This window comes from Marmota marmota, unplaced genomic scaffold (assembly GCF_001458135.2).
Source record: "Marmota marmota marmota unplaced genomic scaffold, marMar, whole genome shotgun sequence".
NCBI lineage: Eukaryota > Metazoa > Chordata > Mammalia > Rodentia > Sciuridae > Marmota > Marmota marmota.
The window spans coordinates 7748837-7760923 of NW_026000205.1; the positions used below are offsets into that span (position 1 = coordinate 7748837).

The following is a 12087-nucleotide window of genomic DNA, read 5'->3' on the forward strand; positions in this document are numbered from 1 at the left end:
CCACCCTCCCCGGTGAGAGCGGGAGCTGCGTGCCAGGCGGCGACTGGACGCTTCGTCGTGACCGAAGACGCCGGCGGCTGCCCAGGCGGTAAGCGTCGCGGAGCCAGTCCAGCAGTGCGTCCAAGGTCGGCACCAACTGATGCAGGGCCCGCGCCTCCTGCAGCCGCCCTCTCGCGCCGCGCCGCCGCCTCCTCCAGCCGCTGCCAGCGGCGCCGAGCGCTAGCCGCGCGCTCCGCCAGACCCGCCAGCTGCACGGTCTCTGCCCCCCGGGCCCACGGAGCCCGCCGGCCGCAGCCAGCTCCTCGCCACGCCGCAGGGCCTGCTGCAGCAGCGCCCGCCGCCCGCCCAGCTCGCCCTGCAAGATCTTGTGCTGCGCCAGAAGGCGCGCGGTGCTGGACAGGTCGTGCGCGCCACCCGCGGCGCCTGCCCCGCCGCCGCCGCCGCCGCCGCCGCCCGCGGCCTCCAGGAGGCGCTCCTTGTCCCGGGCCCAGCTCTCTGCCTCCTCCAGCTCCTGCAGCAGCGCCCACAGGCTCCGCGAGGCCTCCAGCTCCGCGCGTCGCCGCGACGCCTGCTCCTGCAGCTCCGCTAGACAGCCATGCACGTGGTTCACGCGGTTGCAGATGATCTGCGGGTCGCAGGGTTGGTAGCCTGGGCCAGGAGAAGGGGAGGGTCCCAAGTCGAGCACCAGCCTAAGGGAAGGTGGTGCGGTGGGGGCTACCTAACCTGCCCTTGGCGTGATTTCCTCAGTGGCCATGTCACGCCTTCCCTCCTTCAGGTGATTTTTTTGAAACCCCACGATTGGCGCAAGCACGTCTTCTGAACTTTCAGTTTCTCTGCTCCCCCCATCCCAGCCTGACTACTTGGTCCCTCCCACTGATTGGGAGCTTTCTTGGGTCATTTCCACCACTGTCCGTCACAGATTGGAGCCCAGTTGCAGCCTAGTCAAAGGGTGACATACGGCTGAATGATGAATGGATTCTGAGCATCTCAGATTTTAATATTAGAGAGTAAATTGTGTTTCCATCGGAGCTGGGCCAAAGGAAACTTTCTTGCTCTTAAGCCATGTTTCTGGCTTCTCTCTGTAAGTCTCTGTTGCCTTATCTATTAACCCCAGTGATGACCTCAACTTTCCTTTTTTTCTGGAATGTTTCAGAAAAAAAAAATCTTCCTCTTGGATCTCTGGTGTGTAACTAGACAACTCTGAAATTTATATACTGAGTCATAGCCAACCTTTCTTTAGTGGATTAGAATAGAACAAATACACAATCAGGATTCAACACACAAGGTAAGGAGAAGTATTGAATAATAATAATGATGATGATTATTAATATTATTGGCACTGGGGATTGAACCCAGGAGTACTTTATCACCGAGCTACATCCCCAGCCCTCTTTATTTTATTTTATTTTATTTTTCTGAATTTTGAGACAGAGTCTCACTCAGTTGTTGAGACTGGCTTTGAATTTGTGATCCTTCTGCCTCTGCCTCTGAATTGCTGGGATTACAGGTGTGTGCCACCATGCTCAGCTAGTTCTGTATTGTTTTATAAAACTTTTGTATCAGTGTGTGCACTTGTGTACACACAAGCACATGCGCACATGTGTGAACTCTGGATAATAAGGGAGGTGCATTATGGAGTCAAAACAGTGTGGGAGACAGTGCCCTAGATGGAATGCAGCATTTCTGTAGTTATGGACATTCACAGATGTTTGCAAATGTCACAGCATCTGACTGAACAACAGTTAAAGCAACACCCCTTCCATGTATCCAGCCCTTACTCTGATACACAGTCACTTGATCCTCATAGCCATCCTAAGGGACCAGTATCCTTGCTGATTCCATTTTATAGAGAGAGAAACTGAGGCTCAAGGGAGAGAAACAGCTTGCTGATGACCAGGTAATAAGTGGCCAATCAGGAGATCACACTCTGGACCACAAATCAGGCAGGGCTGCCTCCAGGCACAGGGACAGCATATGCTCCACCCTGCTGCCTTCTCAATGCTACTTGAAATTCCAAAAGGAGAATGACAGAAGGAGCCTCCGGGGACAAACATCCTTCAGACAAAGAAGGTCCCAACAGCTTCCCCTGGGGGTGTGATGCAGGTGAGTGGGGGCTAAGCCAAAATGGGGATATCCTCTCCTGGACTCGGAAGGAAACCTCAACATTTGTTCTTAGGATGTGACATGGCCCCAGGTGGGTTAGAAACCCTCAGCACCCACAGCCGCTAATGAGTACCAGGAATCTCGCAGATCACCATCAGATAAGGCCATCTGTGATGGCAGGGAGTGGGATAAAACCAAGCCCACACCACAGTCATGCCTGGCCACAGACAAAACCCAAGTCACAGAGCAAACCACAAAAGTGACCACGTATCTCCCTTGCCCCACTAGGGCGAATAACCACCGCCAATCAGGTGCACTCTCCTTCTGTTCCTCCCACGGTTCAGACAAAATGATTAAGATCTGGACCACTTGATTCCCCCATGTCCTGACAGCTTCTGGTTCACAGCAAAACACACTGCATTGAGTCACCTTCAAGTCACCTAACCCAAGCCCAGAGCCTACCAGCAAGCCCCTGTAGCACTCTCTTAATGAAATGTCCCAGGGTTCCCCGTGGTCGATGCAAAGACCCAACTGGTAACCTTCTAGAGCCAGTCCTGGTTTTGCCCATCAGCATCCATACCCTGCATCTTCCTCTTTCTCAGGCCAAGTCTTTGAGGGGACTGATACCACGATGATTGGCTGAGCAACGGGAATAGAATTCATGGGGCCAAAGCTTTCCTTGGACCTTTTGCTAGAAAAAGGGAAAAGGGGCTTCTGGTCTGTTAAGTTGTTGGGTTATGGACATGAGGGCAGAATGATCCCAGGTTTATAGTACAAGGGGAGGGACTGCCCAACAGCGACACCAAAACAGACACCAGGGACAGAGAGAGGGTCTTAAAATCAACAAGAACCATTCCTGGATTCAGCCATGCCTGAAGTCCAAGCATCCCTTCCCAGACACTTTAGTTATATAAGCTAATACTGTCTCACCACTCCTTAAGCCAACTGAACTGAGTTTCTATCGCTTGCGGCTGAACTGGCCCTGACTCTACATTACTTTACAGAGTTTTTCTGGTGTCTGTTTTGCAGTGCTGTGGACCAGATCCAGGGCCTTGAGCATCCTAGGCCAGAGCTCTACCACTGAACCACATCTCCAACCCCTTACACAGTTTTTTGTTCCTCTTACACAGTTTATTTTTTAATGGTATTCATCAAGCTGGTACATGTCTGTAATCCCGGTGGCTAGGGAGGCTAAGATAGAAGGATCACGAGTTCAAAGCCAGCCTCAGCAATGGCGAGGTACTAAGCAACTCAGTGAGACCCTGTCTCTAAATAAAATACAAAATAGGGCTGGGGATGTGGCTCAGTGGTCAAGTGCCCTTGAGTTCAATTCCCGGTACCAAAAAAAAAGTATTCACTGAGATCAGGCTATGAAGGGCCTAGTACATAAATGCTCAATAAATGTGGTATGTTATTGCAGAATCTCAACGCCAGAAGAATTTGAGTCCAATGTCCCACTCAGGGCACTAATCAGGGCACCAATCCCCACCCCATGATTTTCCTAATGGTGTGTGGCCCTCACCTCCATTCAGATGCTCACCCACTCCTTGCTTCCACCTTTCAGAAGTCATTATTGCCTCTATTAGCACCATCCTGTGAGTCTCCATCCCGACCCCGTCCCCGGACTCACCCTGCAGCTGGGAGAAACGCAGCGCTGCAGCGTTGAGAGCCTCCACTCTCTCGCTCTGGGCAGCGATGTCCCCCTCCAGCAGGCCGTGCTTCTGCAACAGGTCGTCCGCCTCCACCAGGTGCTGCCCACACTCCCGGGACAGCAGCTGAGCCTGCAAGTGAGGGCAGTGTCACACACACACTTCTGACTGGCCCTGTCCCCGCACCACCGCCAGCCCTCTGCTGCCCGACCCACTGTCTGGAACTCTGATCTCTGTCTCATGCTCCCTGTGGCTGCTGTCCCCTGTCTGCCTGACTCTCTTTCTCAATGCTTTCATTTCGTGTCATCTCCACATTTCTGGGATCCATCTCTGTCCCAATGTCCCGTCTCTGCCTTCCTCTCTCCGTCTCTCCGTCTCTCTCTGCTCCGTCTCCCACTCTGTCTCCACTCCCGTGTCTTTATCTTTGTCATTTTGTCTTTATCTCTCTGCTTCCCTCTTTTTCTATCTCCCAAACGGTCACTATTTCCCTTTGGATTAATCTGTCCCTGTCCCTGGATTTCTCCATTTCAGTATCTCTGTCTCTCTTTCTCTGTCTCTCTTCTCTCTTCTTCCTTTCCTGGCTTTCCCTCTCCCCCTCCATCTCAACCTCTCTGCCAATCCTTTCAGGGTCTACACCCCTCCCTGTGCTCCTGGCACCCACCCCCATGCTTGGCCCTCACTCTCACCTGCATCTCCTCCATCCAGTCCACCATGTAGACCATCTCCTGGAAGACCTTCTGCAGGGCCAGGTTCTGCTCCAGCCGGGTCCGCCGGGCACCTACCAGCCCAGTCAGCAGGGCCCACTGACGCAGGACGCTGTCACGCTGGGCTGCCACCCGCCGGGCATCATAGTAGCCTTCAGCTGCCAACGCCTGGGCCAGTTCTGCCACACCCTGCACCCGCTCCTCGTAGGCTGCAATGTCCGCCTCAATCGCTTCGTGCTTCTTCATGGCTGCCTCCACTGCTGGCAACTCATACCCAAAGTTGTCCTGGGGCAGTGTAGGCCAGACTCTCACCTGTGCTGCCTCAGCAGGCCACCTGTTACCTTGACCCTGAGAGACCCTGGAACCTCTCCCCTTCATTGCTCTAGAGGGACCAGGTCTGCCTGCCTCATTACCCTAGAGACCAGCTGACCTTTCCCAGTTACCCTGGAGACCAGTCCCACCTTTCTCTGTTACCCAGAGAAACAGCCAAACCCTCTCCAGTTACCCCCAAACTCAGTGCCACTTCCCCTTCTACCCTGGAGACCAGTCCTGTCCTCCCCTCTTACTCTAGACACCAGCCTACCTTTCCAGTTGCCCCGGAGACCCATCCCACCCTTCCCTATTACATTTCTAACCCTTAACTTGTTACCCAGGAAACAGACTCCATGTTTCCATTGTTCTGGAGACTGGGGACCAGGTCTACACTATTCTGTTACTTAGGAAACCAGTTCTACCCTCCTAAGTTACCCTGGGCAACAGATACAACCTCCCTTCTCACTTCTGAGCTGAGTTAAACACTTCCCCTATTTCCAAAGAGATGAATTCTGCCCTCTCTAGTTACCCTGGAGACCAGCCTCACTCTCCTGTTACCTTGGAGATCAGATTCACTCCCTTTACCCACCATTCACTTAGGATTCCCTGCCTGCCCTCATTTGTCACCTAAGAGACTGAACCAACCCTTCCCTGTTGCTTAGGAGATCAAGCCTCGCTTTCTAGTCACAGAGACATCAGCCCATCCTCCCTCCCTTTCCCCCGGAGCCAAGCCCTATACCTGTACCTGAGAGACCAGGCGCTGGTTCTCATTCAGCCAGCTCTCCCTCATGGCCACCTTGTGGTCAAACCTCTGAGCTAGGAGTTCCAGCTTCTCCTGCCGGATCAGCTCAGCCCGTAGGGCAGCCTCCCGCTCATGCTCTGCCTTCTCCAATTGGCCCCAAGCCTAGAGGAGACAAGAGGAGGCAGGCAGTCAGATTTCAACAACTCCCCCCAGTTTAAAGAGCCTCCTTCTCTGACCGAGGCCATTCATAGTATATCTATGGCAACTTTATGAAAAATATGTTGCTTCCTCATGGAAAATTGTCAGAATAATAGACAATCCATATTATCTACAATGTTACACCTCCCTTGAGTAGTACACAACATATACAACTACACAAAGCAATCTTGGTTCTCTCCTACATCCACAACCTCACCTTGTCAATATCCCAGATGCCACAGCCCTCCCGAGGCACAAAGAGGCGACGGTTGCAGGCACGCAGTTTGCTCTGGATGCTGAAGAGCAGTACCTCCAAGTTCCCCTTTTCCTGAAACCTGAAGGGGCATGAGCTCAGTGGCCTTGTCCTGAGCCTTCTAGCCGCCACCCCCATTCTGTGCTGGGTCTCACTTGACGGGCTTCTCCAAGGTGCAATAGGCCGTGAAAGCTTGCAGCTGCTGCTGCACCCCACTCAGCGAGTTGGCAAACTTCTGGTTGCTGATGAGGCCCACGGTGCGGTGGATCCACGCTAGCAGCTCAGCTGCCAGCTCCTCGTAGCGCTCTATGATCTTCCCCACCTCCAACACCTGGTCCAGAACCTGACCCGGCAAAGGAGTCTCCATCAACCTCATCCCACATGTTCCCCCAGCTGGGGTCCCACCTACCCCACCCCTTAACTCCTCGTACCTTCCCAATCCGCTTCCCCTCTACAGCCAGGGCCTTCATCTTGGAGAAGTAGTGGTAGAAAGAGACCACATAGGTGATGATAGACTTCTCATCGGGAGCCTCCATGTTCACGTCTGGAGGGCAGGGGGGCATGATAATGACTTTTTCTAGGTGTGTGACCTTGGGATCTCTGTTGCTCGGTGTTTGTTTCTGCCCAATGTGCCAGACTCTGAGCACAGAGTGCAGCTCTCAGAGGCAGGGTAGAGGACCCACTGAGACTGTGCATTCTGGGGTCATCAAGCCCTGATCACCACTTCTCAATGTGACTCAGGGAAAGTGACCTGACTTCTCTGCGTGTTCAATTCTCAGAGCCAGGCAGCAAGAGGACGAAAGGGAACAGTTCTGATAACATCCCCAGCCTGTGCTCGGCACACAGTCGATGCTCAGAAAAAGGGAGCGGCCATTACCTCGGAGCCGGGGTTGGTGTTGGGAGTGACTGTAGACTGGGAGTGAGGCTGAAGTCAGGGAAGGGGTGAGAAGAGACTGAGATTGGGGAAGGAGTCGAGCTGCGGATCAGACTACACAGGCACTGGATAGGGGAGTAGGAATGGAGTTGGAATTTGAAGATGTGCTGGAGGATGGGGACAATTTTGAAAATGGGGTCGGAGCATTGGGTTGGGTCAGAGATGGTGTTGGGTTTGGAACTGGGATTGGGGAAAAAGGGGGGTCGGGTCTGGGGGAGATGGTTGAGGACGAGGTTGGGTAGAAAACTGGTGATGGGGAGAAGAGGAGTTAGTTGGGATTGGGATGGGATGGGGCTGGGGTTGAGGACAGAGAGAGGGAGAGGTGTGGGTATGGGAAGGGGGAGAGGCTGGAAGTGAGGAAGGGGAGGGCTTGGGGATGGCGGTGGATTTGGAATGGCCTTAGGACTTGGGATAAAGGTAGCCATGGAGTTGGGCGTCCTCCAAAGCAGCAGCCTGGGCTGGGCTCATGCAGGGCTCACCTTCGGGGTCCAGCAGACGCGCCAGCCCCAGGTGTTGCTCAGCTGTGCGGAAGGCTCTCTGCAGGTTGTAGTTGGCGTTGGATTTGGTGAGTTTGCCGAAGTCCACAAGGTCAGGCCTGGGCAGGGACACAGAGCAGGCAGGCAGCAGGGGGCCTCCAGGGCCAGTGGGCAAACAAGTGAAGAGTATCCTCGTCTGACCCACCAGGCGCGAGGGTGGGAGTGGGGACACCAGCAAAGGGCAGAGCTGTGCGTGCTGGGACAGAACTGTGCAGCATTTCCTGTGTGTGAGCGACCTGCGAACCTGTGTGTGTGTGTGTGTGTGTGTGTGTGTTTGCATTCGTCACTGGACACGAGTGAGCCGGCCTATGTGCACAGGTGTGTGGTGGGTCAGCCCTTGTGCTCTTGGAATAGACTGAGCCCACATGGCGCCTGCCTGTGTGTGAAACGACCCAACAGTGCAAATGCCTTCAGCCCTGACATGGGTCACATGATGGCCACGTACATGTGCCACACACACGCCTACCTGCATATATTAATATACACTATTGTGGAGTGATTACAAGGGTGAGATCTGGAGCCAGCCTGTTGGTATTTGAGCCCCAGTTTGGTCACATCTTCACTGTCACCTGGGCACGTGCCTCATTTCCCTGTGTCTTGGTTTTCTCATTTGCAAAATATGAATAATAATAGCAGAGGCCAACCAGGTGCGGTGGCACTCGCCTGTAATCCCATCGACTGGGAGGCTGAGGCAGGAGGATCATGAGTTCAAAACCAGCCTCAGCAACAGTGAGGCACTAAGCAACTCAGTGAGACCGTGTCTTTAAATAAAATACAAAACAGGGCTGGGAGGTAGCTCAGTGGCTGAGTGCCCCTGAGTTCAATCCCCAGTACCCACCCCCCAATAATAATAATAATAGCAAAGACCTTGTAGGGTCTTTGACTGCTCAATGACTTGGTGAAGAGCACTAGAACAATGCCTGGTATACAGACAGCGCTGGGTAAGCGTTGTTAGCATGACCCAGGTTACAGCTTGTGAGTTTCCGTGGGGCAGTGAGGGCCTCCCCATGCAGATGAGTATGTGTCCACGTGAGAGACGAGGGTTTGAGGGAACATGTGGTCCCAGCAGGAGAAGGTGAGCACTGGCTTCTGCCACACATGAGCAAGCTCCTCCCAGCCTCTGGCCTCGGTTTCCCCAATCTGTCATGGAGACGATCGTGACATGGGGTAATTTTTTGGGTGCCTGACCCACACTCAGTTTGGGCCGAGCCCTGAGGTATGAATATGTGAGTGTGCAAGAACCAGGAAGGGGGATTCTGGCGCTCCCCTTGAGGAGGGATTTCCTTTTTTAGATATTTTTTATTTGTCCTTATTAGTTATACTGGCAGTAGAATGTATTTTGACATATTATACACATACGGAGTGTAACTGCTCATTCTTCTGGGCATACATAATGTAGAATTATGTTGGCCGTGGAATCATATATGCACATCAGATAGTAACAGCCAATCCATTCTACTATGTTTCCTATTCCCATCTCTCTCCCTTCCCTTCATTCTCCTTTGCTAATCCAAAGTACCTCTATTCTTCCTCACCGAACCACCCTTATTGTGTGTTAGCATCCACATAACAGAGAAAACATTTGGCCTTTGGGTTTTGAGGATTGGCTTATTTCACATAAGATGATATTCCCCAGTTCCATCCATTTACTGGCAAATGCCATAATTTCATTCTTTTTTATGGCTGAGTAATGTTCCATTGTGTATATGTACCACTTGAGGAGGGACTTTCTGATGGGGAAAGCACTGCATATACACCAGAATGGACAGACTACAACATCGTGAGCTCCCCACTCTGGGACATCTAAGCAGTAGGTTCTGGCTACCTGTGTGTGTGCCTCGGCAACTACATTTGTGTGCACATTCTGTGCAACAGCACACATGTTCACAGGGTATGTGGCCTAGACAAAAGTGTGTGTGTGTATGTGTGTGTACCTGTGTGAAAATGTGAAAGGCACATACATAAAAGGAAGTGTGTATGCCTGCCGAGAGGTGGAGGGACGAGCCCTCTGTGTGTGCAGTTGTGCACAGCAGTTGTGGGGACACGGGGTAGGGTAGAGTAGGGTACAGGGCGGGGCCGCACTGCCCCAGGCCAGCTGGTACCTGTGCCGATGAATGAGGGCATTGAAGGCCAAGCCGTCCCGCCAGCTGGTGGTGAAATTCTGGATGTTGACCTCGGGGTAACTGGCAGAGAGGGAAAGAGTCAGGAGAGAGGGAGTGAGGATGTGGAAAGACGGATGGATGGACACACAGACAGACAGGAAGGACAGGCGAGATGGATGGGAAGGGACGGGGAGATGAGCAGACAGGAGGGCAGAGAAAAGGAGGCAAGGGAGGTAAGGAGAGAGGGAAGAGGGAGAGAGACGGCCATGTGGAGAGAAGGGAGGGAGGGGGAGAAGGGGTGTGGGCCCCGGGAGAATGGGGAGCAAAGGGGGGACTCGTGGGGAAACAAAGGGCATCACAGATGGACAGCCCCAGAGGGACGTCAGCCGAACAAAGCGCAGCTCCACCCACCCTGCCTGGCCACCTTCCTCTCCAGAAGGCACCTGAGTTTCAGGCCACTGTCCACCCCGTAGGACAGAAGGCCGGGACCTAAGGGAACATGCCCACTAGAGCCTGTGCCCACCCCCACCATCTCCCAGGACCCTGAACGTGGCTGCCCAGGCTGCACGAGCCCTGGCAGTGCCCTCCCAGATGGAGGGGTGGCCTGGTGGCCAGGGCTTGAACACAGGGCAGGGGCGCCACTCAGGTGCCCGTGAAATCTCCAGAGGGGCCGGATGAGAAGGGGAAAGAGGGAGAAGGCAGAGGTCAGGGATAGCCCCCCACTTTTGTGTGTGTAAATGTGTGTGTGTGTGTGATGTGTGTGTGTGTGTACGCGTGCATGCTTGTGGATTTGAACCCAGGGCCTCATGCAGGCTGGAAAGCGCTTTACCCCTGGGCCCGTCCCCAGCCCTCAGCCCCCCAGTTTCCTGCACGGCTCTCTAAGGAGCCTGGGAGTTCCACACTTGAACCTGACCTTAGGCTGTTTGACCAGTTCAGAGAAGCGGACATGCTTTTCTACCAGTTCACCAGTTTCACTTGTCAGTTTTGACACTCAGGTCATCGCTTCCACCTCAAGCTCTTGTCTGAAAGGAACCCCAGAGGCCCGCCTGCCCCTGAGGAGGGGCTCACCCAGCCGTCTTCATCTGGCACCACAGGAGCAGAGCGTCCTTGGCCGAGCGCGTCTCTCTGTTGTCCTCCGTTTCAATTTTGATGACCTGAATCTGGAAGGACACAAAGAAATGGCTCCTAGGGCCTGCAGGGCTGGAGACCGCCTGATCCCCAGCCATGTTGCTATCAGGGAGAGTGGCAGGTGACAAGGAGGAGGGGGACGAGGTGGGGGTTGTTCAGGAGTGTGAGCTCTGGAGTGAGCCAGGAGGGACACAACTGGGGGGAGCGGTGGTGGGTTCAGGTCTCCATATCCAGGGAAGCTTCCGAACTGAGTGTCTGGGCCACGGTCCTGATCCAAGCTGCCACCCTGTCCCACCTGAGCTAGTGTGGTGGCCTTCATCCTGATCTCCCTGGCCCTGGGCCACAGTTTCTGCCCAACATGGCGGGGAGAGGGACCCTCCAGATTCTCACTTCAGACCCTGCTCCTCCCCTCAAAGCCTTCTGAGGCGCCCTTCCACTCAGGGGAAAGGGAAGGCCCTCCTGACCTCTCCCTGCTCAGGCTGGGGCCCGTCCTCCACAGTCTCTCCACCCCACAGCCCGCTGGCCTCCTCGCCAGCTCACCTGGTCTCCAACCTTGGTGTCTGCACACTGCTCCTCCCTCTGCCTGGAACATCCTTTCCTGCCATCCACAAATCCCTGCACGGCTCATTCCTCCTTCAGGTTTTTTGTTTGTTTGAGGTACCAGGGGTGCTTAACCACGGAGCCACATCCACAGCACTTTTTATTTTTTATTTTTTTAAATATTTTTTTTTAGTTGTAGTTGGACACTATACCTTTATTTTATTTATTAATTTACATGTTGTGCTGAGGATGAAACCCAGGGCCTCACCCATGCTAGGTGACTGCTCTACCGCTGAGCCACAACCCCAGCCCCTATTTTTTAAAGATATTTATTTATGTACTTTTTTAGTTTTAGGTGGGCACATTATTTTGTCTTTATGTGGTGCCGAGGATTGAACCCAGTGCCTCACGCATGCTAGGTGAGTGCTCTACCGCTGAGCCACAACCCCAGCCCCAGCCCCTATTTTTTATTTTTAGATAGGATCTCCCTAGGTTGCTTACAGCCTCACTAAATGGCTGAGGCTGGCTTTGAACTCTTGATCCTCCTGCCTCAGCCTCCTGAGCATCTGGGATTACAGGTGTGTGTCCCCACATCCATCTCAGGTCTTTTGTTTGTACTTTAAGGTTTTTGTTTTGTTGTTGTTTTTTCAGTGCTGGGTTTGACCCCAAGACCTTGCACATGGTAGGCAAGAACTCTACCACTGAGCTACATCCCCACCCCTTTTATTTTATTTTGATATAGAGTTTCACCAAGTTGCCCAAGCTGCCCTTGAACTACCAATCCTTTTGTCTCAGCTTTCCTGAGTGACTGGGATTATAGGCTTCACACCTGGCTCTTCCTCTCCCTCAAGTCTACCCCCCCCCGCCCCCCACCCCCTGTCTCTTA

At 53.5% G+C, this 12087-nt stretch overlaps 1 protein-coding gene across 1 annotated transcript in view; it reads right to left on the reverse strand.

The window, feature by feature from the left end:
• Sptbn4 (spectrin beta, non-erythrocytic 4) overlaps positions 1-12087 on the reverse strand; it is a 74113-nt gene that overhangs the window by 44058 nt on the left and 17968 nt on the right. Inside the window, exons 4-13 of the mRNA XM_048790880.1 lie at positions 10602-10693; positions 9534-9614; positions 7375-7490; positions 6393-6505; positions 6117-6304; positions 5926-6043; positions 5514-5672; positions 4439-4741; positions 3734-3884; positions 1-648 (exon numbers count right to left, since the gene is read on the reverse strand). Of these exons, the coding sequence (XP_048646837.1) occupies positions 1-648; positions 3734-3884; positions 4439-4741; positions 5514-5672; positions 5926-6043; positions 6117-6304; positions 6393-6505; positions 7375-7490; positions 9534-9614; positions 10602-10693 (1969 nt within the window). The remainder of the gene's footprint in view (positions 649-3733; positions 3885-4438; positions 4742-5513; positions 5673-5925; positions 6044-6116; positions 6305-6392; positions 6506-7374; positions 7491-9533; positions 9615-10601; positions 10694-12087) is intronic.